The sequence below is a fragment of the Musca autumnalis genome, unplaced genomic scaffold (assembly GCF_047663935.1).
Source record: "Musca autumnalis isolate F117 unplaced genomic scaffold, ASM4766393v1 scaffold_2, whole genome shotgun sequence".
Classification (NCBI taxonomy): Eukaryota; Metazoa; Arthropoda; class Insecta; order Diptera; family Muscidae; genus Musca; species Musca autumnalis.
In genome coordinates, this window is record NW_027411755.1 from 7,267,132 (window position 1) to 7,294,868 (window position 27,737).

Here is a 27,737-nt window from a genome sequence, read left to right on the forward strand (position 1 = left end):
TTCAAGGAATACCACAAGCTCAATAAACGTGGTTTTTTAAAGAATTTTCAAAGTAATATCACAGACTCAATAAACCTGGATTTTTACACAATTTTTCAAGGAATACCACAAGCTCAATAAACGTGGATTTTTAAAGAATTTTCAAAGGAATACCACAAGCTCAATAAACGTGGACTTTTAAAGAATTTTCAAAGGAATATCACAAGCTCAATAAACATGGATTTATAAAGAATTTTTCAAGGAATATGACAAGCTCAATAAACGTGGATTTTAAAGATTTTTTCAAGGAATATCACAAGCTCAATAAACGTGGATTTTAAAGATTTTTTCAAGGAATATCACAAGCTCAATAAACGTGGATTTTTAAAGAATTTTTCAAGGATTATCACAGGCTCAGTAAACGTGGATTTTTAAAGAATTTTTAAAGGAATATCACAGGCTCAATAAACATGGATTTTTAAAGAATTTTTCAAGGAATATCACAAGCTCAATAAACGTGGATTTTTAAAGAATTTTTCAAGCTAAATCACAAGCTCAATGGACGCGGATTTTAAAAGAATTTTTCAAGGAATATCGCAAGTTCAATAAAAGTGAATTTTTAAAGAATTTTTCAAGGAATATCACAAGCTCAATAAAAGTGGATTTTTAACGAATTTTTCAAGGAATATCACAAGCTCACTAAACGTGGATTTTTAAAGAATTTTTTCAAGCAAAATGACCAGCTCAAGAATCCTGCATTTTTAAAAATTTTTCAAGGAATATCAGAAGATCATTAAACTTGGACTTTTTAAGAATTTTTCAAGGAATATCTCAAGCTCAATAAACGTGGATTTTTAAAGTTTCAAGGAATATCATAAGGTCTATATACGTAGATTTTTAATCGAACATTGGTGGCGTCGATTTTTATTGGGATAGCTAATACAATTTTGGTTTTTCAAAATAGTCTGGCTTAATCCCATTGTTGTTGTTTTATTATTGTAAAACAACTAATTTATTAGTGGAAAAAGTTTGGCATTGTTCGCCAAGGGGTAAGGCAGGGAAGACTAGTTTCGATCCACGCCACTGGATTTTTTCGCTGCATGTGCTAAGTTAAGCATATGCCACGATCAGTAAACGTGGATTTTTAAAGAATTTTTCAAAGAACAGTCTATAGTGCATGTAGTTTGAGGGCTCTGTTGCGTATACGTATTATTTTAAAATACAAAATTCAAATCTCTATCAAGTATACGCTCATCCAGCACTAACAAGATTAAGGAATTGTAATTCACCGGCAACATTCGTGATTGAAAACCCCCTAATTCAATTTAACACATCACTCAAACTATTCAACAAATTATGAAGAACCCTTTTACGAAACACATGTTACCATAAATTATGCATAAAAGTCCCTTTACAACTTTTCGAATGGCAGATAAAAAGATAACTAAATCAAGTTTATCACTCACATTTGATGTTTTGTTAAATAAACCACAAAATAAAACTGTAACAAATTGTTTTAGTTCGAACAAAAACTATTGAGCGTATCCTTTTCAAATCCTCATTAACATACATGTCCATAAATGATTTTTTGAAGACATAACGAAAAAAAATGAAAAGAGAAGGGACATTATAAAAAAAAATTCGTAAATGGACTTATGTTTGATAACCACTGTTACAAGGGTTCACAAACCGAAATCTCTATAAAAATAGGATACAAATAAACACATTCACATAAAGGAAAAACTAAATATAAACATGCAACTAGCCCAAACACAAATAAACCACCAACACTCAAACCCACCTAAATATCATTGGTTCCATAAAAACTCCCCTATATCATTCAAGAAGAAGAAACAAAAAAAAAACGTAACAAATCACAAACAACAAAACATTGCTACACAATGAAATACACAAAGAGAAAGCAAGACACCGACGAACGTGGTCAGTTAAAAAGGACATGTTGCAACAGCTGTCACATCTTGTTTAACGAATTGTGGCATTAATGTGAGTTAGCATGTAGGTATGTGCTCTAGATATGTTTGTGTGTATGGGCGTAGATAGCACTTACAGTTTATACGAATTGTGGCAAAATACATGTCTCGTTGTTAGTGTGAGCGAACAAATTGGAATGAAAATGGAATATTAACAAGAAAAACATGTATAAATAATAATCATAAATAAGAACAACATCAAAATCAACAGCAGCAGCAGTAGTGGCATAAAACACATTGTTGCCTGTCATGTAGCTTTCACGCGGGCAACCAAACAAACAGACATATCAAAAGAAGTAAATAAGCCAAAGATATATTCTTGTTTAGGAAAAATGAGAAAGAGTTATTGTCACCCATAAACTATGACATTTTCTTTGACGCAATGAGAAGAATTTCTTCGGGCTTTTTGTAATTTTCAATTTAAACATATTTTTGCTAATTAGAAAGGACACTTAATTTGCCAATGTGCTGCTTGGTGACTTTATTTAGTAAAGGAGTACGATTTGTTGTATATCAACTTGTATGGATTCTAATTTAAAAATTGTAAGCAGGCTACAGGTTTGCAGGAATCAATGATAAAAAAGTAAAAGCCGATTTGATGAAAAAAATATTATATATCAACGATTTTGTGTAGCCGCTATAGAGGTATAGGCAAAATACACAGTTTTAATGGTTTTAGGGTCAGTTTTGGAGGATTTCGATGCGTTTACTTCTCGATAGCTTACGGCTTTCGATAAAAAAAACTCTATACATAACGCAAAAGAAGCACAAAACTTTTCCCGGAATATGTATAATCCAATTACATGTTATGATTCTATGCTATGGAGAAACTCTTTTAAGGTATGAATCCATTGTTTGATAGTTCTGCAAATACAACTACTACGTATCATAGCAGCTTGTGCGAGTAGATTTTGTGTGTAAAACCTAATGTTGGTGGTTTTGTGTCTGCTGCTAATTGCGTAAGCAGCAATGTCTTGGCCGTCAGGGCTTTAAGGTAATTTTTATATTTCTGTGATAATTGTTAAAAATAAAACACTGTAATATCACGGTGTTCTTGAACCAAATTTAAATGGAAGGTGCTTACACCTAGGAAGTTTTTAGAGTCTGAAACTACAATGTTCATAGAAAAGAAAAATCAAAAAGCAAAAAAATCGTCGGAGTGCTTTTTTTTGCTTGGAAACGGCAAGTCCTGTCGAAATGGGACCAAGGAAAATGTTGTAGCTATGAAAATTCTCTGCAAGATTTTACCGTTATTTAAGACAATGGATTCGCTGACATTGACATAGTTTTATAAGGAGGCGATACCAAAGCAAGTTAATAAAACACTGTAAAAACTGAACTCAAAATTTCGATTTTTACCAAAAAGGGTCTTTGTTTTTTGGCCATAAATAGGTTAACAAAATTTTAGAAAAATATCCTTGTTTAAGGACAAGCTTTTAATGTGCTCAATAATCCCACACAAAAATATATGAGGACTAAACACCAAATTTCAATCAATTCGGTTAAATAATGTGGCTTAACCTGCAAAATACCCAAAATCGGCCGGTTCCGTTCTATGGGTTCTAGAACAAAACGTGGATCTATACCAACAATGCTCTGTAGGAATATTATACACACCTGGAGAAGACTTAATATCAAATGTCACCTATTTCATGGCTTAGAAATACCAAAAATCGGGCGGTACAATTTTATGGTGGCTATATCAAAACAGCCTAGAAAAAACTGCCTACAATGAAAAAACGAAAAAAGAAAAGCAAACCCCTCTAAAGTTGATGAACCCCGCAAACGATTTAAGGACCATGATCTGCGAATCTGCACCTGGAATGTTCGCATTCTTTATAGAGAAGGTGCAGTCTTCGCATTGGCAGACGTACTTGAAAAGTACAAGGCCGATATTACTGCCATACAGGAAATACGATGGATTGGGAAAAAGGCGTCACAACAACACCTAAAGTTGACGCACTGTATTTTAGCTGCCATGACGTAAGCATGAGTTTGGTTTCGGATTTGTAGTTAGTTGTAGACTAAAACATCTGTTATCCAGCTTCACCCCAGTGAATGAAAGACTCGCTGCAATTCGAATAAAAGCTAAATTCTTCAACATCAGCTTTATTTGCGCTCATGCTCTCACTGAAGAAAAGGACGAACTGACCAAAGATATATTTTACGAGCGCTTAGAAGAAACGTATGACCGTTGCCCTGCCCATGACATTAAAATTATTTGATTTTAATGCCAAAATTGGAGAGGAGAATATCTTTGGCCCAACAGTTGGGAATTTCAGTCTCCACAGTGAAACATCTGACAATGGTATGATGCTGATAGACTTTGCAGCTGCAAAAAAACATGGTAGTTAGCAGTACCAGATTTAATCATCTCGATAATTCATAAGGGCACCTGGCTGTCTCCAGATCAGAAAACAAGAAATCAAATTGATCATGTTGTGACAGATGGAAGACATTCATCGAGCGTGTTGGATGTACGATCGTTCCGAGACGCAAACATTGATTCGGACCACTACCTTGTTGCAGCAAAGGTACGTACCCGTCTAAACTTTGCAAATAAAGCACGAACAGACACAACGAGGAAGTTGGACATCGTAGGCTGCAAAAACAATAGATAGCCACCGCATATTCCTCTCAACTAGCCCAATTGCTTAATGGGAGCACTCCTTGTCCCGATAAAATAACAACACAGTGGCAAAATATTGCCCACTCCATGCAAACCGCCGCAAAATCCATGCTTGGATACCAGAGACCTCCACAAAGGAATTCATGGTATGACCTGGAGTGTCGTGCTGCTACCGAAGAGAAAAATGCGGCATATAGAGCTACTTTACAATCAGTAGCAACGCGTAACGCACGAGAGGGATACGGGGGAAAAGGAGAGAGGAGAAACGTCTTTTCCTCAAGAAAAAGAGAGAAATGGAAAAGCCGGGAGTGTGAAAAAAATCGAGATGTACAGGAGCTAGAATGAAGTCCGAAAATTCTACCAAAGAGTGAAACATCAAACAGATGGCTTTGGTACAGGCACATCCTCCTGTAGAGACCAGCAAGGTAATTTGGTAACTGATACAGATAGCGTGCTCAGGATATGGAAGGAACATTTCTCCAATCTGCTGGTATCCAATAGTAGCGAAGAAGATGATACCACAGATCCCAATCCCAGAGGATGGAATAAAATGTATTCCGCCCGGCCAAGATGAGGTAAAAACAGCAACCATCCGGCTGAAGAATAATAAAGCAGCAGGAGCCGATGGCTTACCAGCCGAGCTGTTTAAAACCGGAGGCGACGCGCTGATGCACCAGCTATTTATCACCATCTGGCAGGAAGAACGCGTACCCGACTATTGGAACCTGAGCATCCTTTGCCGTCCACAAGAAAGGAGAGAAGACTGTATGCTCCAACTATAGGGGCATGAGTCGTCTCCCTATTGCCTTTAAAATAGTGTCAGGGATATTGTGCGAACGACTAAAGCCAATGGTCAACGAAATAATTGGACCATACCAATGTGGCTTTAGACCTGGCAAGTCCACCATTGACCAGATATTTACCCTGCGGCAAATCCTGGAGAAGACCCAAGATATACAGATCGACACATATCACCTTTTTGTCGATTATAAAGCAGCATTCGACAATCCCTTCCGATCAAAGGTATTCCATGCAATGTCTGAATTTGGTATCCCCGCAAAGCTCATCCGGCTTTGTAAGATGACTTTAACTGATGCTAGGTCTTCAGTTAAAATTGAAAAGAACCTTTCCGAACAGTTCACTACCAAAAGAGGTTTCAGACAAGGAGACAGCCTTTCATGTGACCTATTCAACATTTTGCTGGAAAAGGTAATACGAGATGCAAATATCAAAATAAATGGCACAATTTACACCAATATCCACATGTTACTTGCTTATGCTGATGACATAGACATCATGGGACGATCAGTAAAGGAAGTAACTGATACCTTTAGGAAGGTCGAAGCAGAATCTGCGAAAGTGGGTCTGGCGGTAAACGGCGAAAAGACCAAATTGATGGTGTCGACGCGCAAAGCGTCCATAGAGCTCGGACCAACTGTGGAAGTTGGTACCTATAATTTTGAGGTAGTTAAAGACTTCGTCTACCTCGGCACTGCCATAAACACAACAAACAACATCAGTTGTGAAATAAGAAGAATTGTGTTGGCCAACAGATGCTACTTTGGTTTAAGTAAGCAGTTTAAAAACAAAGCCACATCTCGTTAAACAAAAATAACACTATACAAAACGCTGATACTACCCGTGCTAATGGGTGGGTACTTGCGCATGCAGTTAAGGCAGTGCTTGGTGTGTTTGAGAGGAAAATTCTTCGAAAGATCTACGGACCGATTTTCGTTGACGGTGAATATCGACGTCGTATGAACCACGAGCTATATCAGCTAACAAAGACATGAATATAGTTAAACGTATCGAGATACAACGATTGCGTTGGCTAGGCCATATCATAAGAATGAGCGATGATGAACCCGCTAAAAAGGCGTATGAATACATGCCACATGGCGGTGCACGCAGAATTGGCAGGCCAAAGAATAGATGGCGCAAACAAGCTGATGAAGAGATGACAAGGCGCGGTATTCCAGAAAGCGAAGCGAAAAACAGAGAGAATTGGAGATCTTTTCTTAGTTCGGTCTATGGAACAAATGTTCTGTAATGGGTCAGCTTAGTAAGTAAGTATATCAAAACATGGGCCCTCATTCATTCCCAGTTTGTTGTTCTCGATGTTGTAAGCTAAAAATAAGTACTTGTACCTATGTTGATCCACCTACGACAACTCATTCTACTTTTGGCCACCGTTTATATGAACTCGCGACATAGTGCGCGGTAACACCCAAATAGATATTGCATCGACAACATATTGTTGTGATGGTGCAATCAGTAAAATCTTTATCTCCTCATGAAGATGGGTAACTCGTGTCATGAGGAGGCACCCTGTTGCTTTCCTCAGTTCAGCATTCTGGCTGTTTTTAATATTTTTCCACTGCGCAGAGCTTACATTTGTATATGACACTGGCGTCGCATAACATACCGCAGACCGACCTATTGCTTTATAAGAGGTCAACAAAGTTTCTCAACAGGCAATTTAGTTGGAGCCGACAATGGTTTTTTGAAACTTTTGTGTCATGATCTGAGGGGTATGGGCTTGCCACCGAAAAAAAATTTACCGTTGTAATAGAGGCCGGAGAGGACCGATATTAGAACTAGAAATATTAGTATCAAATTTTTGGCCCAAAATGATTGATCCTTTTGAGAGTTATCGTGAGCACCATTTTATCAAAAATTTCAAAACAATTCTCCAACATACTCTACACTTCTTAACTACTATGGTTTGTTGTGGTCTGTTAAAGTCACCAACAACCAACTAAAATATCCAATAAAATTCACAAGTTTAATTTTTTTATACACACATAGCACTTTAAGCTATGATTTCTTACAAGAAGAAATAACCTATGGCGTAGTTACCATGTTCCTTCTCTTGATTTAGTCAATATTGAGCTGAATATTCTTGTTCAGGCGTAGCTACCTATAAACACATACACACATTTTTGGAAACCAAAAAAGTTTTGTTATTTGGCGATCATAGATGCCCCAGAGATACCTACTTCCCACACACATGCTGTAAACACGATACGCATTTGTGTTTAGATTTCTGTTTTCGAGAACGGTCAACATTGCATGGCAAATGTTTGTGCTAAGGATATCATCTCGGCATGTTCTCCAGTTATAGGTTGTAAAGAAAACATTGTATTTTTTGATGTGATGCAAAAAGGGTTATTGATATTAGGCTGTGTGGTAAAGAAATTAAAAAAGAAAAAGATAATTTCAAATTGAAAACGTTGGGTCTGAGACAGTGCCCATATATTTTCGATGAAATTAAGAAAACTCTCTTAAACATTCTCCGAATATAGAGGCGTGGATTTCTTAAGAATATTTTCATGTCCATGTTGGGCTCCATAGGCTTGGATTTCTTAAGAATATTTTAATGCACATGTTGGCCACTATATGCGTGGATTTCTAAAGAATATTTTTAGGTTCATGTTGGGCTCTATAGGCGTGGATTTCCTAAGAATATTTTAAGGCTCTGTTGTACTCTATAGGCATAGATTTCTTAAGAATATTTTTAGGCTCATGTTGGGCACTATAGGTATAGATTTCTTAAGAATAGTTTTAGGCTCATGTTGGGCTCTATAGGTGTGGATTTCTTAAGAATTATTTTAGGCTCATGTTGGCTTCTATAGCCGTGGATTTCTTAAGAATATTTTTAGGCTCATGTTTGGTTCTATAGCCGTGGATTTCTTAAGAATATTTTTAGGCTCATGTTTGGTTCTATAGCCGTGGATTTCTTAAGAATATTTTCATGCCCATTTGTGCCACTTAGGTTTGGATTTCTTAAGAATATTTTCATGCCCATGTTGGGCTATATACTATGATCGATCGATTGTATGAGGTCTTCTCTACAAGGAATATTATATGAGTTTCTCCATAGGTCTTCTAAATATTTAAGACCAAATGAGGTCTTGATTATACTTATGACACCTTTGACCCATCCTAATACCCACATGCGCTTCCATCTACATATGCATGTTTGGCAATTTCCCGTTTTTCTACTACATATTTGTTGGTTCTTCATAGAGTTCTTGTTCTTTTGTTTTTGTTGTTGATGACTGGATTTTGGTAGTTTTTCCCCCAGCAGAGAATTGCATCCATTACCGGTTTAGTTGTTTTTTTGTTTGTTTTTTCTTCTTCATATGGCAAGTGGTAGAGTTTAGTTTGGAAAGTGCCTACAAGCTAAAATGCTGATGATGCTGTTGCTACAAAAAACAACGACTAACTAACAGAGTAGGTATGTCTAACAGGCTTCAGCCTATTAGTCATAACAAGATGTAAAAATATTTGCGAATTTTTTGGGTAATCCTTTTAAGTTTCTTACAATGGATGACTGCTTATCGGAATATAATTATTTCTATAGAAATAATAATAAAAAGTAAATTGATACTTACAGTCCACACTAACTTTGATGCGCTTCGAAACCGTGGGTGGCACACCATTTGAAGCTATGCACAAATAGGCGCCCATATCCAAGCGAGAGATACGTGTCAGCTCCAAGGTATCGCCTTCCCATTCGCTGACTGTAAAGAGGGAAGTAGAAAATATTATTAAAAATATGGATACCACATAAGGACCTTCATAGACAGAACACGGAAAAATAAACATTTTCTCAGTTCCCTGAGGATGGTTTTTTCTATAGAAAAAAATTCCTCAGTACCCTGAGGATGGTTTTTTTCTATAGAAAAAATTTCCTCAGTTCCCTGAGGATGGTTTTTTTCTAAAGAAAAAATTTTCTCAGTTCCCTGAGGATGGTTGTTTCTATAGAAAAAATTTCCTCAGTTTCCTGAGGATGGTTGTTTCCATAGAAAAGAAAATCCTCAGTTCCCTGAGGATTGTTTTTTCTACAGAAAAAATTTCCTCAGTTCCCTGGGGATGGTTTTTTTCTATAGAAAAAATTCCTCAGGCCACTGAGGATGGTTTTTTCTATAGAAAAAAAATCCTCAGTTCCCTGAGGATGGTTTTTTCTATAGAAAAAAATTCCTCAGTTCCCTTAGGATGGTTTTTTTTCTATAGAAAAAATTCCTCAGTTCCCTTAGGATGGTTTTTTCTATAGAAAAAATTTCCTCGGATCCCTTAGGATGGGTTTTTCTATAGAATAAATTTCCTCAATTCCCTGAGGATTTTTTTTCTATAGAAATAATTTCTTCAGTTCCCTGAGGATGGTTTTTTTCTACAGAAAAAATTTCCTCAGCTTCCTGAGGATGGTCTTTTCAATAGGAAAAAAGTTCATCAGCTCCCTGAGGATGGTCTTTTCTATAGGAAAAAAATTCCTCAGCTCCCTGAGGATGGTTTTTTCTATAGAAAAAATATCTTCAGCTCCCTGAGGATGGTTTTTTCAATAGAAAAAAATTTCCTCAGTTCCCTGAGGAAAAAATCTCCTTTTCTATAGAAAAAATCTCCTCAGTTCCCTGAGGATGGTTTTTCTATAGAAAAAATCTCCACAGTTCCCTGAGGATGGCTTTTTCTATAGAAAAAATCTCCTCAGTTCCCTAAGGATATTTTTTCTATAGAAAAAATCTCCTCTGTTCCCTGAGGATGGCTTTTTCTATAGAAAAAATCTCCTCAGTTCCCTTAGGATGGTTTTTTCTAAAGAAAAAAATTCCTCAGTTCCCTTAGGATGGTTTTTTTCTAAAGAAAAAAATTTCCTCAGTTCCCTGAGGATGGTTTTTCTATAGAAAAAAATTCTTCAGTTCCCTGAGGATGGTTTTTTCTATAGAAAAAATTTTCTCAGTTCCCTGAGGATGGTTTTTTCTATAGAAAAAATTTCCTCAGTTCCCTGAGGTTGGTTTTTTCTATAGAAAAAAATTCCCTCAATTCTCTGAGGATGGTGTTTTCTATAGAAAAAATTTCCTCAGTTCCCTGAGGATGGATTTTTCTATTGAAAAAAATTTTCTCAGTTCCCTGAGGATGGTTTTTTCTATAGAAAAAATTTCCTCAGTTCCCTGAGGTTGGTTTTTTCTATAGAAAAAAATTCCCTCAATTCTCTGAGGATGGTGTTTTCTATAGAAAAAATTTCCTCAGTTCCTTGAGGATGGTTTTTTCTATATAAAAAATTTCCTCAGTTCCCTGAGGATGGTTTTGTCTATAGAAAAAATTTCCTCAGCTCTATGGGTACGGTTTTTTCTACAGAAAACATTTCCTAAGCTCCCTGAGGATGTTTTTTTTTTTTTGAAAAATGTCCTTAGTTCTCTGAAGATGTTTTTTCTACATTTATGGACTCCCTCCCATTCATCATTACTGAATGCAAAGAATCGATTCCAACTTACCTATATGATTTTTACTAATTGTTATCCTCGAATTATCATCCCGTTTCCATTTGATTACCGGTTTGGGACTGCCAGTGGCTTTACATCTCAGTGATATGTTGGAGTTTTCTCTGACAATGACGTCACTTGAACTCAAAGAATCATCAATATTGGGCGGCACTAGAAATAAAAACAAGACAAACAAATAAAATTAAATCAACGTCAAACAGACATTCGCAAAAACATAAACCAGACCATGGCCACTGTCTGTAATTTCTCAAAGAAAAATATCATTAGCCCACTTAATAAAGCTAAACTCTTCTCTGGGATAATACACATAAAATCCCAGGTCAATGAGTGTCATATAATGATACTTGCTTTCAGTTTTAGTGCTACACTTAACCTCCTAGACATGGTCCCCCTCGTCTAGGTGCTGTGTGCAATACTCTGTTGCTTTAATAGAAAAATATATGTTCAGATGAGTGCCTGCTTGACTTGGCAATCACTCTACAGAGTGTTGGTAAGTAGGTAATAAAGTAGTTTTAAAATAAACTTGAGACACTGATGTTGGTGTTACCTCTGTGGCATGGGGGTGATACTCAAGTGATTCTTAGGGAGGGTGGTAATTGTGCTATGATGCTACCAGAAATAATTGAGGGACAGTAGAACAACCACTTGGAGTTTGGTTTATTTCCATCACCGTCGTCATCATCATCATAATCAACACAAATTGCAATGTTGCTGTTGCCGGGTAGGACGAGCGATTTTGTTGCAAAAGTCGTTTGTTAGGAAACACTTGTTTATTTATTTGGCCAAGAGGCTAAATGAGTTTTTGACTTGTTATGCTGCCACTTATTCCCGTCATGGTGAGCTGTGTGTTGAGTCTGTAGATGATTTCCAGTTGTTGTTGTTGTTTTCTTTCTCTTTTACTAACAAACTAAATAAATAACATTGGGATCAAGTGAAGTTACGGCTAGCGTTGAATGGACAGACACCGTAAGGAAGCTGTCATTTTAAAAAGGGCGGATTTGTTGGGTATATGATGTGGGCATTCATTTGTTTACATTGCTTTTGAAAAACAGTGGAAGATAATCAGTTACCTGAAGATGTTTCCCTGATGATGATTTTTTTCTATAGAAAAAATTTCCTCAGTTCCCTGAGGATGATTTTTTCTATAGAAAAAAAAATTCCTCAGTCTCCTGAGGATGAGGAACTGAGGATGATTTTTTCTATAGAAAAAAAAATTCCTCAGTTCCCTTAGGATGATTTTTCTATAGAAAAAAATTCCTCAGTTCCCTGAGGATGATTTTTTCTATAGAAAAAATTTCCTCCGTTCCCTCAGGATGATTTTTTCTATAGAAAAAACGTCCTCATTTCCCTGAGGATGGTTTTTTCTATAGAAAAAATTTCCTCAGTTCCCTAAGGATGATTTTTTCTATAGAAAAAATGTCCTCATTTCCCTAAGGATGATTTTTTCTATAGAAAAAATGTCCTCATTTCCCTGAGGATGATTTTTTCTATATAAAAAATTTCCTCAGTACCCTTAGGATGATTTTTCTATAGAAAAAATTCCTCAGTTCCCTGAGTATGATTTTTTCTATAGAAAAAATTTCCTCCGTTCCCTGAGGATGATTTTTTCTATAGAAAAAATGTCATCTGAGGATGGTTTTTACTATAGAAAACATTTTCTCAGATCCATGAGGAGAGTTTTTTCTATAGAAACATTTCCTCAGATCCCTGAGGATAGTTTTTTCTATTGAAAAAATTCCCTAACTACCCTGGGTTTTTCTGTAGAAAAAAATTTTCCCAGGTCACCGATGATGGGTTTTTTATACAGAAAAAAAATGTTCAGGTCCCTGAGGATGGTTCTTTCTATAGAAAAAATTTCCTCAGTTCCCTGAGGATGATTTTTTCTATAGACAAAATTTCCTCAGTTCCCTGAGGATGATTTTTTCTATAGAAAAAATTTCCTCTGTTCCCTTAGGATGATTTTTCTATAGAAAAAAATTCCTCAGTTCCCTGAGGATGATTTTTTCTATAGAAAAAATTTCCTCCGTTCCCTCAGGATGATTTTTTCTATAGAAAAAAACGTCCTCATTTCCCTGAGGATGGTTTTTTCTATAGAAAAAATTTCCTCAGTTCCCTAAGGATGATTTTTTCTATAGAAAAAATGTCCTCATTTCCCTAAGGATGATTTTTTCTATAGAAAAAATGTCCTCATTTCCCTGAGGATGATTTTTTCTATATAAAAAATTTCCTCAGTTCCCTTAGGATGATTTTTCTATAGAAAAAATTCCTCAGTTCCCTGAGTATGATTTTTTCTATAGAAAAAATTTCCTCCGTTCCCTGAGGATGATTTTTTCTATAGAAAAATGTCCTCATTTCCCTGAGGATGGTTTTTTCTATAGAAAAAATGTCATCTGAGGATGGTTTTTACTATAGAAAACATTTTCTCAGATCCATGAGGAGAGTTTTTTCTATAGAAACATTTCCTCAGATCCCTGAGGATAGTTTTTTCTATTGAAAAAATTCCCTAACTACCCTGGGTTTTTCTGTAGAAAAAATTTTCCCAGGTCACCGATGATGGGTTTTTTATACAGAAAAAAAATGTTCAGGTCCCTGAGGATGGTTCTTTCTATAGAAAAAATTTCCTCAGTTCCCTGAGGATGATTTTTTCTATAGACAAAATTTCCTCAGTTCCCTGAGGATGATTTTTTCTATAGAAAAAATTTCCTCTGTTCCCTTAGGATGATTTTTCTATAGAAAAAAATTCCTCAGTTCCCTGAGGATGATTTTTTCTATAGAAAAAATTTCCTCCGTTCCCTGAGGATGATTTTTTCTATAGAAAAAATTTCCTCAGTTCCGTGAGGATGATTTTTTCTATAGAAAAAATTTCCTCGTTCCCTGAGGATGATTTTTTCTATAGAAAAAATTTCCTCAGTTCCCTTAGGATGATTTTTTCTATAGAAAAACTTTCCTCCATTCCCTGAGGATGGTTTTTTCTATAGAAAAAATTTCCTCAGTTCCGTGAGGATGATTTTTTCTATAGAAAAAATTTCCTCAGTTCCGTGAGGATGATTTTTTCTATAGAAAAAATTTCCTCAGTTCCGTGAGGATGATTTTTTTTTATAGAAAAAATTTCCTCAGTTCCCTGAGGATGATTTTTTCTATAGACAAAATTTCCTCAGTTCCCTGAGGATGATTTTTTCTATAGAAATAATTTCCTCAGTTCCCTGAGGTTAATTTTTCTATAGAAAAAATTTCCTTAGTTCCCTGAGGATGATTTTTCCTCATTTCCCTGAGGATGGTTTTTTCTATAGAAAACATTAACTCAGATCCATGAGGAGAGTTTTTTCTATAGAAACATTTCCTCAGATCCCTGAGGATAGTTTTTTCTATAGAAAAAATTTCCTCACTACCCTGGGTTTTTCTGTAGAAAAAATTTTCCCAGGCCACCGATGATGGGTTTTTTATACAGAAAAAAATTGTTCAGGTCCCTGAGGATGGTTCTTTCTTTAGAAAAAAATTTCTTTGCTCCCTGAGGATGGTATTTTCTATAGAAAATATTTCCTCAGGTCCCTGAGGATGATTTTTCTATAGAAAAAAATTTCCTCATTTCCCTGAAGATGTTTTTTTCCACATGAGGAAGATTTTTTCTATAAAAAAATCCTCAGTTCTCTGTGGATGTTTTTTTTTCTATACAAAATATTCCTCAGTTCCTTGAGTATGGTTTACTCTCTAGGAAAAAAATTCCTCAGCTTCCTGCTTCCTCAGCTTTTATAGAAAAAATTTCCTCATTTACCTGAGGATGGTTTTTCGTTTCATTAACAAATGGTCCTCATATTTCCTATAGAAACAATTTGCTGGTGATGTTCTTTGTTACAGAAAAAAATCCCTCAGATCCCTGAGAATGATTTTTGTCTATAAAAAATATTCTTCTTATAGAAGATGATAATGATGATGTTTCCGCCTACTGTTCCCCATTTCTTTTTAAACAACTCCCAATGTGATGGCTATCCATCCAACTGCCGCTGATGAGAATATCATAATGATGATGAGTTTTGATGAAAAAGAAGACGTTGTCTTAACCTGATGACTGGGGACTCAACTTATGAGGTTTATGTCTTATGATTTTCATGTTCTACTTCTTCCCTGTCGTGCTATGCCACTCTACTACCTCAAATTCTATACCCTATACTCTTTAAGTCATAATGTTATGTTATTATGGCTCTATTTGTTTGCTTATAATAAGGCTGGTACGCTCGCTGTGTGACACAGACGCGTTTCTAAGGCTTATGTCCGCAACGAAGCATAACTTTGTTGTTAGTGTGTTTCGGAAAGTATACTCTTCATAGTCGTTGATATTCATGTCTGTTCAATAGGGGTCGAAGCAGAAGAAGGCGTCGAGGAAAAAAGTCAAAAACTGTGACATTCACCGTTAATTCCCAAAGCCTCTAAAGTGGTTTGATGTTGCTGCCGCCGCTACAACATTTCTTTCTCATCATAATTTTTAAGACTGAGCCTTATTTCACAAAAGTAGTGTAGCGTGGAAATGTGTATTGGAAAGAAGCTCTCCTTTACGCTTCTTAGCAATGGGTATGTGTTTTAATATTTCCCATAGTTGTATGTGTGTATGTAGGTAAATACAATGGCGAACGGTCGACGTTGTCTTACACATTCTGTTCGCTGTCCATCTCTAAAAAGTTATTTCATGATGACACTTTTAAAATTAAATCAACGCAACGTTTTTAATTTCGCTTTCATTTTCTTCATGGTTGCCAAGATTGTGTGCTGATGGATGGAAATGAGGGGAGTGGTGGTGAACGATGGTGGCGGTTGTTAAACTTTTTTCATAAACAATTTGTCTTTAGTTGGGTTTTATTTAAAAATAAAGAAATGCAAATCACTTTGTTTTTGTTGAACTTTTAGTTAGTTTTCATAAATTATAATTGGTGTCTGATCAAAGCTGTCGTTTGTGGTTTTCAGATAACAGCGGTGTTGTGATTTATTGAAAGAAGACGGCTATAGGCACATATAAGAGTATATTTTTGACTGCAGTATCTAGAACTAGTAAAACAAAATTTAACGACCTACGTTTAGCACGTTCGTAGCACGTAGGTCACTCCCAGCAGATTTGTTGCTCTTACATAATCAAACCGCTTAACAAGTCCATAAAGCTGTTTAAATTCACACTTTTGAGATCAGTTGGATAGTTACCAATTTACTATCGTGTCACCTTCATCCACCAAATTAATAAGAAGTGACAGCTGACATCTCGGGCTCGTTGGTGTAGACGTTCCCTTTTATACCTTTAGACCTCTCTCTCTCTCTCTAGATAATGGCGATATCTCCGATTTGACTGTGTGGGGGAAGCCTGTCCACTAGATCGTGGCAGATAATACATCGACAACATCTTGTTGTGCTGAAGTACCGGTAAAATCATCCCCTATTTATGAAAATGGTCCTCATGTCGACATTTTGGCAGGTTTCACAGCATAGCGCCACATAGCTTACCGGTTTGCTACTTTATAAGAGATTAACAAGGTGTTTTTTGTCTGCATCTCAAGTATTCCGGCAGTGACTTGAGGACATTGGTCATAAATATGATCTTATCTTAAATCTACTATCGAACATTACACCCAATATCTTGAGGTAGTTAGTCGTCGAAATCAGAACACCATCGACCAATATGCTAAGGGGGAGCCTCATTTCAGCGTCTATGTCCTGAACATTGCAGCATTAAAGTTAACGGCGGAAACAGTTTCCGAGATATTACCCTGGTTGGCCGAACATCCTCTTTCACTTTTCGGTTCTTCGACTTTTTATTTCTGAACTCCACAAACGACTACCGTCCACCCATGTAGCTGACTATTCAATATTTTAAACACGGATGGAGGAAAAGTGTTCTCTGTACCATCGTACAGCTTGTCATTGTTCGCGATATCGAAGACCCCGGCCCAGAGCCTCAATGACTGTTAGTTCGCCCGACCTCTTGTGGTTAAGTCCTCGACTGATATGTGTGAGGAGATGGAGTAGATGGCATCAGTTTTCTTGTATTGTAGAGTAGAAGCCTTATTGGTAATCTACTGCAGAATAAATGGCCTCAGTGGTTATATATTGCAAAAGTGGATGGTCTCATTAGTCATTTATTGCAGGATAGATGACCTCATTGATCATCTATTGCAGAGTATTTGGCCTCATTGGTCAGTTATTCCAGTGTAGGTGCCCTCATTGTTCGTCTATTGTAGAGTAGATGGCGACATTGTTCTTGTACGGAAAAGTATATAGCCTCATTGGTCATCTGCTGCAGAGTAGATGGCCACATTGTTCGCCTACTGAAGAGTAGATAGCCTCATTGGTCATATACTGTGGAATAGATGACCTCATTGATCATCTACCGCAGAGTAAAAGGCCTCATTGGTCATATAGTTCAGAGTAGGTGGCCTCATTGATCATCTATTGAAGAGTATATGAGCTAATTGGTCAGTTATTGCAGGGTAGATGGTCTCATTGTTCGTCTATTGTAGAGTAGATGGCCTCATTTGTCATCTAATGTGGAGTAGATGACCTCATTGATCATCTATCGCTGAGTAAATGGCCTCATTGGTCATTTATGGGTCATCTACTGTAGATTTGATGGCCTCAATGGTCGTTTATTCCAGAGTATATGGCTTATTGTTCGTCTACTGTAGAGTAGGTGGTCTCATTGGTCATCTACTGAAGAGTATGGTCGTTTACTGCAGAATAGATGCCCTCATTGTTCGTCTATTGTAGAGAAGATGGCCTCACTGGTCACTTACTGCAGAGTAGATAGCCTCATTGGCAATCTACTGTGGAGTAGATGACCTGATTGATCTTTTAGTTCAGAGTAGGTGGCCACATTGGTCATCTAGTGCAGAGTAGATGGTCTGTTATGATTGTGAGCAGTTTCCGGAATTCATGCTGATTTTCGACAACTGAGACACAGTTGCTCATCATAGTGAGGAGTACAACCACTAGAATTTTCGCTACTGGCAGCAGAAGGGAACTTGACGTATATTTATTCGCCACTATTGACAGATTTAGAAGCGGGACCAACCTGCTAACTTTCCAGGCTTATGGGTGCCTATCGATAAATTAAGGACACATGTCAAATTCTCAACTCCGGGTTCATCCAATTGTTTAAGCATTGCCATGGAGATTACATGTGAGTACAACATCAATCATTGTAAATTATGGTGGGACTTTCTCGGCTGAGAGATTTCCTTTACGGCGTATCCCACTTATCTTCGCCCTGTTATTATCGGGATGCTGTATAAACTGCCGGTTAAAATAACACGCGCACCTTTTCGGATCTATAACTGACACGCAGTTTAAAGTAACAGCCGCTCTATTATCCTTTTTTCCGGATTCGAGAATGATGTAATCGTTGCACACAATTTACTCAATCCTGTACCAATGTTGGTATTGCTTCCCCAATTCTTGGTTATACAGGGTTTGTACGACGACACTTATCAGGCTTATTTGATAATCTCGTCGACTCTGTTGGAAAATTTGGTATAATTTTGGTTGTTCCACTAGCAGGTTGCCATGACTAGCAGGTTGCCAGATGCTACAATCGTGATGTCTGAAGAGCTTTGGCAATATCCTCTTATTCTCTCGAAGAAACGCTTCTTCGTTCGCCGTGCAAAATGTGAAGCCATCAAGCCAGCGCTGTACTCCTCTGATAATTGCCTAGGACGAAATACCAGGGCTCATAATGAATCCCCTAGTACCAGATAGTTATTGACATCGAAAAGCAAAATAACATCAGGCATATTATGCAGGTTACAACTATTCATCGGAAGTATGTACACATTAAGCTCCTTTACCTCGGCAGTCCAATACTTCCACTGCTTCCACCATACCTTCCATGTATGGATCATTAAGAGTCAAGCTCAAGCGAAATAGGTCAGTACTGGACACAAACTGGTGCTTCCTGAACCATCCTTCCGCGAAACGATGTAACTACAGGTGACGTTGAGCTTTGTTTCCTGCATCACAGCGACCGACCATGATGTTTCTCCAACTCATAATGTGTACAATTTCGCTGACTTTGTTGAGGAGATCGTTGGGAGGAGACTGCGGGGTTGTCTTGTATTCCGACGATGAAGGTGAAGATGCGCTGGTAGATGTTTTGGCGCAGCAAGCAGCAACATAACTCCTATCGTCCTGACTCATAAAAAACTAAAATTTAGATTTTTTTGCAGGGACCGATGCTATTGAATTGCAGGAATTATGCAATTCTGGGGCGATGAACAAAAACATGGGGTGTAAGATACGGCATTTGTTCTTATTGGTTAAATTTTGGTGGTGTTTCGGATTCCGATGATGAAGTTGGAGATACACTGAGCGCAGCAGGTTCTGGCGCAGCAAGCAATAACATCACTCCTATTGCGGTCGTGGATGCGACTAATACCAGAGCAGAGCTTGGAAATGAACCCATTTTCTATATCCATTACAACTCACCAATGTATGGTGTATGTGAATGGTGTATGTGAATCTCGAAAATGCTCTTCTCTAACCCTGCACGAACCAAAAGAGTTTGAAGCAGGTACTTTGGGATATGTTGCAGCTCCCACGGTGAAAAAATACCGGAACACAAACGCATAATAGTGGAGGTGACGGCCTCTGCTGAGTCTATCCGGCACATAGAACCGGCTGCCGTGGAATTGTGCAGTGACCCGTGATTATTCTTACTGGATTTCAAGTCGGATTTCTTCAGGAAATGTAGGAAGGTGGTTTTTCGTTGGGGGAGAATTGGTGAAATTGTCTTGCTCATCCGAGAAAAAATTATAGTGGAAATTTGACCTTTTGGGTGACGTAGGGGATGAAAGATACCAAGGAACGGTCCCGACCGGTTTTAACATGGCAAAGCCCAGGATTTATCTTGGTCCCTCTTTCATCCCAAGTGGACACTGACCTCCCCGTGGTGTCACCTGGGAAGCTGCCTTTAACACCCGTTAAAGGTAGTGAGCTAACATGTGCCGCGCGTTCACCCATAAGAACGTTAAAAACATGGGTTTGGGCGTCGGGTTAGTAACCCTCCCCTAGAAAAAACAGCCTACTATGAAAAAAACGAAAGAAAAGAAAAACAAACCCCTCTAAAGTTGACGAACCCCGCAAACGTTTTAAGGACCATGATCTGCGAAGCTGCACCTGGAATGTTCGCACTCTTTATAGAGAAGGTGCAGTCTTCGCATTGGCAGACGTACTTGAAAAGTACAAGGCCGATATTACTGCCATACAGGAAATACGATGGATTGGGAAAGGCATCACAACAACACCTAAAAGTGACGCACTGTATTATAGCTGCCATGACGTAAAGCATGAGTTTGCTTGCGGATTCGTAGGAGGCTAAAACATCTGGTATCAAGCTTCACCCCAGTGAATGAAAGACTTGCTGCAATTCGAATAAAAGCTAAATTCTTCAACATCAGCTTTATTTGCGCTCATGCTCCCACTGAAGAAAACGACGAACAGACCAAAGATATATTTTACGAGCGCTTAGAAGAAACATATGACCGTTGCCCTGCCTATGACATTAAAATCATTCTAGGCGATTTTAATGCCAAAATTGGAAAGGAGAATATCTTTGGCCCAACAGTCGGGAAATTCATTCTCCACAGTGAAACATCTGACAATGGTATGAGGCTGATAGACTTTGCAGCGGCAAAAACATGGTAGTTAGCAGTACCAGATTTAATCATCTCGATATTCATAAGGGCACCTGGCTGTCTCCAGATCAGAAAACAAGAAATCAAATTGATCATGTTGTGATAGATGAAACACATTCATCGAGCGTTTTGGATGTACGATCATTCCGAGGCGCAAGCATTGATTCGGACCACTACCTTGTTGCAGCAAAGGTACGCACCCGCTTAAACGTTGCAAACAAAGTAAGAACAGACACAACACGAAAGTTAGACATCGGTAAGCTGCAATCACAACAGATAGCCACAGCATATTCCACTCAACTAGCCCAATTGCTTAATCAAAGCACTCCTCATTCCGATAACATATTAGCGCAATGACAAAGTATTGCCCACTCCATGCAAACAGCCGCAAAATCCATACTTGCATACCAGAGACCTCCACCAAGGAATCCATGGTATGATCAGGAGTGTCGTGCTGCCACCGAAGAGAAAAATGCGGCATATAGGGCTACTTTACAATCCGTAGCAACGCGTAGCACACGAGAGAGATACAGGGAGAAAAGGAGAGAGGAGAAACGTCTTTTCCGCAGGAAAAAAAAGAGATGGAAAAGCGGGAGTGTGAAAAAATCGAAATGTACAGGAGCCAGAATGAAGTCCGTAAATTCGACCAAAGAATCAAGCATCAAACTGATGGCTTCGGTACAGGCACATCCTCCTGTAGAGACCAGCAAGGTAATTTGGTAACTGATACAGGTAGTGTACTCAGGATATGGAAAGAACATTTTTCAAAACTGTTGGTATCCAATAGCAGCGAAGACGACGAAGATACCACAGTCCCAATCCCAGAAGATGGTATTGAATGTATACCGCCCAGCCAAGATGTGGTAATGACAGCAATAAATCGGCTGAAGAATAATAAGGTAGCAGCAGATGGCTTACCAGCCGAGCTATTCAAAACCGGAGGCGACACGCTGATAAGGTGTATTCATCAGCTAGTTAGCACCATCTGGCAGGAAGAACGAGTACCCGACGATTGGAACCTGAGCATTCTGTGTTCCGTTCATAAGAAAGGAGATAAGACTTTATGCTCTAACTATAGGGGCATAAGTCTAGTCCCTATGGTCAACGAGATAATTGGAGCATACCAATGTGGCTTTAGACCTGGCAAGTCCACCATTGACCAGATATTTACCCTGCGGCAAATCCTGGAGAAGACCCAAGAGATGCAGATCGACACCTACAACCTTTTTGTCGATTATAAAACAGCCTTCGACAGCCCGCTGCGTTCAAAGGTATTCCAAGCCATGTCTGAATTTGGTATCCCCGCAAAGCTCATTCCGCTTTGTAAAATGACTTTAACTGACACGAGTTGCTCAGTTAAAATAGAAAAGAACCTCTCCGAAGGGTTTGGTACCAAAAGAGGTTTCAGACAAGGAGACAGCCTTTCGTGTGACCTATTCAACATTTTGCTGGAAAAGGTAATACGAGATGCAAATGTCAAAAGAAATGGCACAATTTACACCAATGGCCACATGTTACTTGCCTATGCTGATGACATAGACATCATGGGACGATCAGTAAAGGAAGTAATTGATACCTTTATATAGGTCGAAGCAGAATCTGCGAAAGTGGGTCTGGCGGTAAACTGTGAAAAGACCAAGTTGATGGTGTCGACGCGCAAAGCGTCCATTGAGCTCGGACCGACTGCGGAAGTTGGTTCCTATGATATTGAGGTAGTAAAAGATTTCGTCTACCTCCGGACCTCCGTAAACACAACAAACGACATCAGTTGTGAAATAAAACGAAGAATTGTATTAGCCACCAGATGCTACTTTGGTTTAAGTAAGCAGTTTAAAAACAAAGCCACATCTCGTCAAGCAAAAATAACGCTCTATAAAACACTGATACTACCCGTGCTGATGTATGGCTCCGAAGCCTGGGTACTTGCGCAAGCAGACATGGCAGTGCTTGGTGTGTGTTGAGAGAAAAATTCTTCGAAAGATCTACGGACCAATCAGTGTTGACGGTGAATATCGACGTCGCATGAACCACGAGCTGTATCTGCTATACAACGACATCAATATTGTTAAACGTATCGAGATGCAGCGATTGCGTTGGCTAGGCCATATCATAAGAATGAGCGATGATGAACCCGCTAAAAAGGCATATAAATACGGACCGCTTGGCGGTGCACGCAGAATTGGCAGGCCAAGGAATAGATGGCGCAAACAAGTGGATGATGAGACGAAAAGGTGCGGTATTCCAGAGTGCGATGCAACAAATAGAGAGAATTGGAGATCTTTTCTTTGTTCGGTCTATGGAACAAATGCTCTGTAATGGGCCAGCTAAGTAAGTAAGGAAATTTGACCTTTACGATTTTGACCTTGAAGATGAAGTTTAATGGATTTTATGTGTTCACAATTATTTTTCTTTAGGACAAGAGCTACAACTCTGCTTTCACGAGTAAACTCAAATTTCTAGCGGTTTCGAAGATATGTGCCTGACAAAATGATGCCTTTTGACATCTAAGCCTCAGGTCGTTGGGGGCTCACAACCGCGAAAGTTGAAGTGACGCTGTGGTGTTAGAATATGGTTAATAATTTTCGTGTCGCACAGTGTAATTTAAGTTTGTACAATATATTAGGAGATCTAAAATTTGGACCGTTCAGGAGTTATCATACACTTCAGATAGACCGGGGGACATGGTTAAATTGATTCCAAATTGTCTGAAACGAATTTCTTTCGTTGAGTCAAATTTTTGATCGTAGCAATGTCTAAATATATTCCCTCGTTAGCCTAAAGGCAGAAAACTAAAATTTATTTGTTGCATATATCATCTGAGGAGAAGACTGTGACTTATGTTTTTTTTTATTTCCACTCTCTAATTTAATTTATAAATAAATGTCCTTATTCCAATCGATATCATTGTTTCAACGAATCCAAAAAGTTCACACGCACGTTTTGCAATAAAAAACAATAAAATAAACAAAACAAACCCCGATTTTTATACATAACATAATTAAATCGAATATTTATGTGACGCGGCTGTTTTGCGTCATCCTCAGGCGTCACCACTTTTCCTTAATGTCCTTGCAAAGTAAGTAAATACATGTTTTTCAACACATTCCATTGAAGCCTTAAGGATATAAAAAGCAAGACGACTACACACGCAAAAAGCGATTTCTTTTTATTTGTATGTTCATTCAATTGAACTGAGATATTTGCTTTCCCCAAAGCCGCTGCTCGGCTGCTGCATGGGGAGTTCCAAGCAAATTCCAGTCTTAGTAACGAGGATAAAAACCACACACACTCGCACACTTGACTTTTGATCACAAATAAAGTAACTTGGAAATCATTGGAGCATAAATTTTCCACTTAATGTTAGATTGGCTGCAAGGAATGTGTTGCATGCATTACATCCAAGGACAAGGCTAAACACAAATAAAGGAATAGTGGTTTATGGAGTTGGCTTTTCTAATATCTAGTGGCATAAATTTATTTTTAATTTATTTATGGCTATTTTACAAAGAATTCCCAATGGTTGAGGCGAAAGAACTTAATTGAGTTGTTGTGGTTTTTCATAAGAAAAACCTCCCCCCCTCCCTTGGCGTAACTACTGTTTACTTACCCACAACATTGAGATAACCAAATTGCGTTTTGGCCGTAACTGTGTTGATCTGACACATATAACGTCCTTTGTCCTCCTCCTGGACATTGTTGATGTGTAAATACCAGCTGCGATGGCGATCATGTTTATCGTGTGTCACACTGATGCGTGGATTTCGCGTTATCACATGATTGTGTACAGTTAAGATGGCCGATTGTTCGAAATGCATCCAAGCCACCTGTTACAAGACCGCAGCAACAGCAACATCGGCAGACAGACAGACAACGCCATGAAATGAAAGAAAAACACAAACAGAAAACAAATGAATTACTGTGGCGAGGGAAAACGCATTTCTTTGCATACAAAAGGTGATAATCTGTGTGTAATGGAGTCTGAGCTGGTGTGTTGGGAATATAAGCTGAAGTATTCTACGATGATGATGATGACAAAAAAGTGTTGAAAAATGAGGTTATGTCTACATGGACATCATTATGCTTATCCTTTGAATGTTTTAAAGCTTTTTTTTTGTTACAATGTCTGAGAACAGCCAATTACATTATGTAAATATTCATGTAAATGAGGGATGAGCGAGAGAGAGAAAGAGAGTTTTCAAAAGGTGTCCAATGTGTGTTTTTCCGTCTGTATGTGGGTAGCTGATTAACATTATGTACTGAGTGTGTGTGCGTGTTGCCTTCCCAAGACATTAAAAATAAATGTTAAATTAAATTTTCTTGATTATGTCAATGTGTCGCTCGTTAGGACATTCAAATATAATTAAAGGGTTCATCAGAATTTATCTTATTGACAGCTGTCATGATAATTGAGGTAAACAATCGATAAAAGTCGGATAATACTTTATTAATTCACAATGTGGAGAAGATTTTAAATCCCATTTAAGGATTTGAATGATGGAAATCGTAAATAAAGCGGAAGTAGTTTTTAAAAATATTATCTTAATGACAAACGGTGTCATTTAATGGAAATATTGGAAGGATATTTTGAAGATTTTTAAAGTCAATTATTTTTTTATGTTGCCATGTGAAATAAAAAATGGTAAAATAGGAGAAATAAAGGGCGATACTAATCGGATTTCCTATGTGGCACAAACGAAACAAGTAAGAACGGCGTTTAGTTCGGCCGGGCCGAACTTGTTATACCCTCCACCACGAGTTGTATGGAAGTAAAATGGAACAATTAGTTTCCTTTCGTTTACGAAGAAGACTAAATACCAAATTTCAGCAATTTCGGTAAAATAATGTGGCTAACCTCAAAATATCGAAATTCGGGAGGTACCGTTTTATGGAATCTATATCAAACCATCAATCTATACATACACATTTCTGGCGGTAAGTTTTTAGACTCAAAGAAGACTAAATACTAAGTAAGATAATGTAGCTAAAACCTTCAAAATACCGAAAATTAAGAGGTACGCTTCTAAAGGGATATAGGAAAACGTAGACCTATACTTATAATTCTCTGCTGGAATATTTTATAACTCCATGGAAGACAAAATAACAAAATTCAGTCTTTCGGTGAGATATTGACGTCACAACATTCAGAATTACGAAAATTGTGAGGAACCTTTCTATAGGGCCTATATAAGCGTGGGCCTATACCGACGAATTTCAGCCATTTCGGTAGGTTGTTGAGGCCACAACCTTCAATATACCGAAAATCGGGAGGTACCGTTCTATGGGGGCTAAATGCAGGCTTGGACCTGTACCGACAAATTTCTGGGGGAAAATTTTATATCACTAACGAAGACTAAATACCCAATTTCTGCCATTTCGGTGGGCTATTGTGGCCACAATACCGAAAATCGGGAGGTACCTTTCTATGAGGCCTATATGAAGGCGTAGACCTATACCGACAAAATTCATATGGAAAGTTTTATACTCCCAACGAAGACTTAATACCAAATTTTAGCAATTTCGGTGTGATAATGATGCTAAAACCTTCAAAATACCAAACATTGGGAGGTACCGTTCTATGTGGCTATATTAACACCTGTACCGACAAATTTCTGAAGGAAAGAAAAAGAAAAATTTCAGTCATTTCGGAGTGATAATGGGGCTAAAACCTTAAAAAATACCGAAAATCGGGTGGTAGCGTTCTATGGGGGCTATATCAAAACGTGGACCGATATAGCCCATTTGCAATACCAAACTTCCTGGGAATAATATCTTAAAAATTGCAAGCTGTATCTTGATTTCAACAGACGGACGGACAGACGGACATGGCTATATCGACTTAGAATTTTACCCTGATGATAAATATTTCGATGTGTTACAAACGGAATGACAAATTTAATTATACCCTCCATATATGGTGGAAGATAAAAAAAATTTAGTCAGAACCACAAGAGCTAGCTTGGGGGCCATGTCGGTGGGACGTACCATAAAAAAGTTAATCGTTAACAATTTGTAATAGATTCGTTCAAGTGGCTGGTTCGCTCGATAACTCTCGAAGGGATCAACCGATTTGGTTCTAACTGTGGATATAATATTTTACGCAAAATTAATTTAAGAATAAGAATTTCAAAAAAATTATCCTGGGTCGTATTTTTCTGAGAAATAATGGTAAAAGCTTGGTATTTAAGGGTACATATATAAGAGATAATGGAAATGACTGGCTTTTGAGTCTGAGATAATGGTCCTGGCAGACCATTTTTTCAGATGTAATGACTTTTCTAAGAGTTATGTTCCGGCACTTATCTAAGAGATAAAGGTCCTTATTAGCCCTTATGACAGAAATAATTGTCTTTACCAGGAAGAAAAAGTACTGAATGGTCCTTACCACAGATATAAAGCTCCTACCTAGCCACTATATCGGAAATAATGATTCTGAGTGGTTCTTAGATCAGAGATAAAGGTTCAGTCTAGCTCATATTTCAGATATAATAGTCTTGAAGGACCCAACTCAGACAAAGTGGTTCTGATTGCTCCTTGTTTCAGATATAATGATCCCCACGATTCTTACCTCAGATATAATGGCGCTGACTGACCCCTACCTTAGAAATAATGGTCCCGACTGGACCTTATCTAAGATATAATGATCCTGACTGAAACTCTTCTCTTCTGACTCGGAGGAACCTTTGATCAGGGGCCGTCACTTCAAAAACTAACTGTGTTGGTATATTTTTGTCAATTCGGGAACGGCATTATGCATTGATCCGTGCCGGGATTTGGAAGAACCACCGTTAATGTATCTTATCTGTTTGCCAGATCCCCATCCACTACATATGAACATTAGAGCGAGGTAATAAATGTTGAGCACGGGTGCACTTCCGAGAATGTTCGTGTCTTTACCGTCTCCAGGACTCCTGCATTAGGAGCTAGATGGCTGCTTCCTACTCCAGAACATGTCACAGGGTGTCTCAAACTTCGTTCTCGTAATACCAGACACCTTTGTAGTCTCCCCAACAACAGCAAAAGCACCACCTTACTTGTTGTTCAACGTCCCGTAAATGCATCATTCCTGCAATTCCAATGGAACAGTCTTAGCAACGAAGTCATCGAAATTGTAGGCTTAACGAGTCGGACCGCTGCGATTCTGGAAAAAAAGTTCACTGTCGCCTGTAGCTTCCAACCTTGTGATGGTAACGAC

General features: G+C 38.0%; 1 protein-coding gene across 2 annotated transcripts in view; it reads right to left on the minus strand.

Annotated features, from left to right (window-relative positions):
- DIP-zeta (Dpr-interacting protein zeta) overlaps window positions 1-27,737 on the minus strand; it is a 337,574-nt gene that overhangs the window by 128,352 nt on the left and 181,485 nt on the right. For both annotated transcript variants that reach the window (XM_073965076.1, XM_073965075.1), the window contains exons 4-6: window positions 24,153-24,369; window positions 10,872-11,030; window positions 8,997-9,125 (exon numbers count right to left, since the gene is read on the minus strand). In XM_073965076.1, coding sequence (XP_073821177.1) covers window positions 8,997-9,125; window positions 10,872-11,030; window positions 24,153-24,369 — 505 coding nt within the window. The remainder of the gene's footprint in view (window positions 1-8,996; window positions 9,126-10,871; window positions 11,031-24,152; window positions 24,370-27,737) is intronic.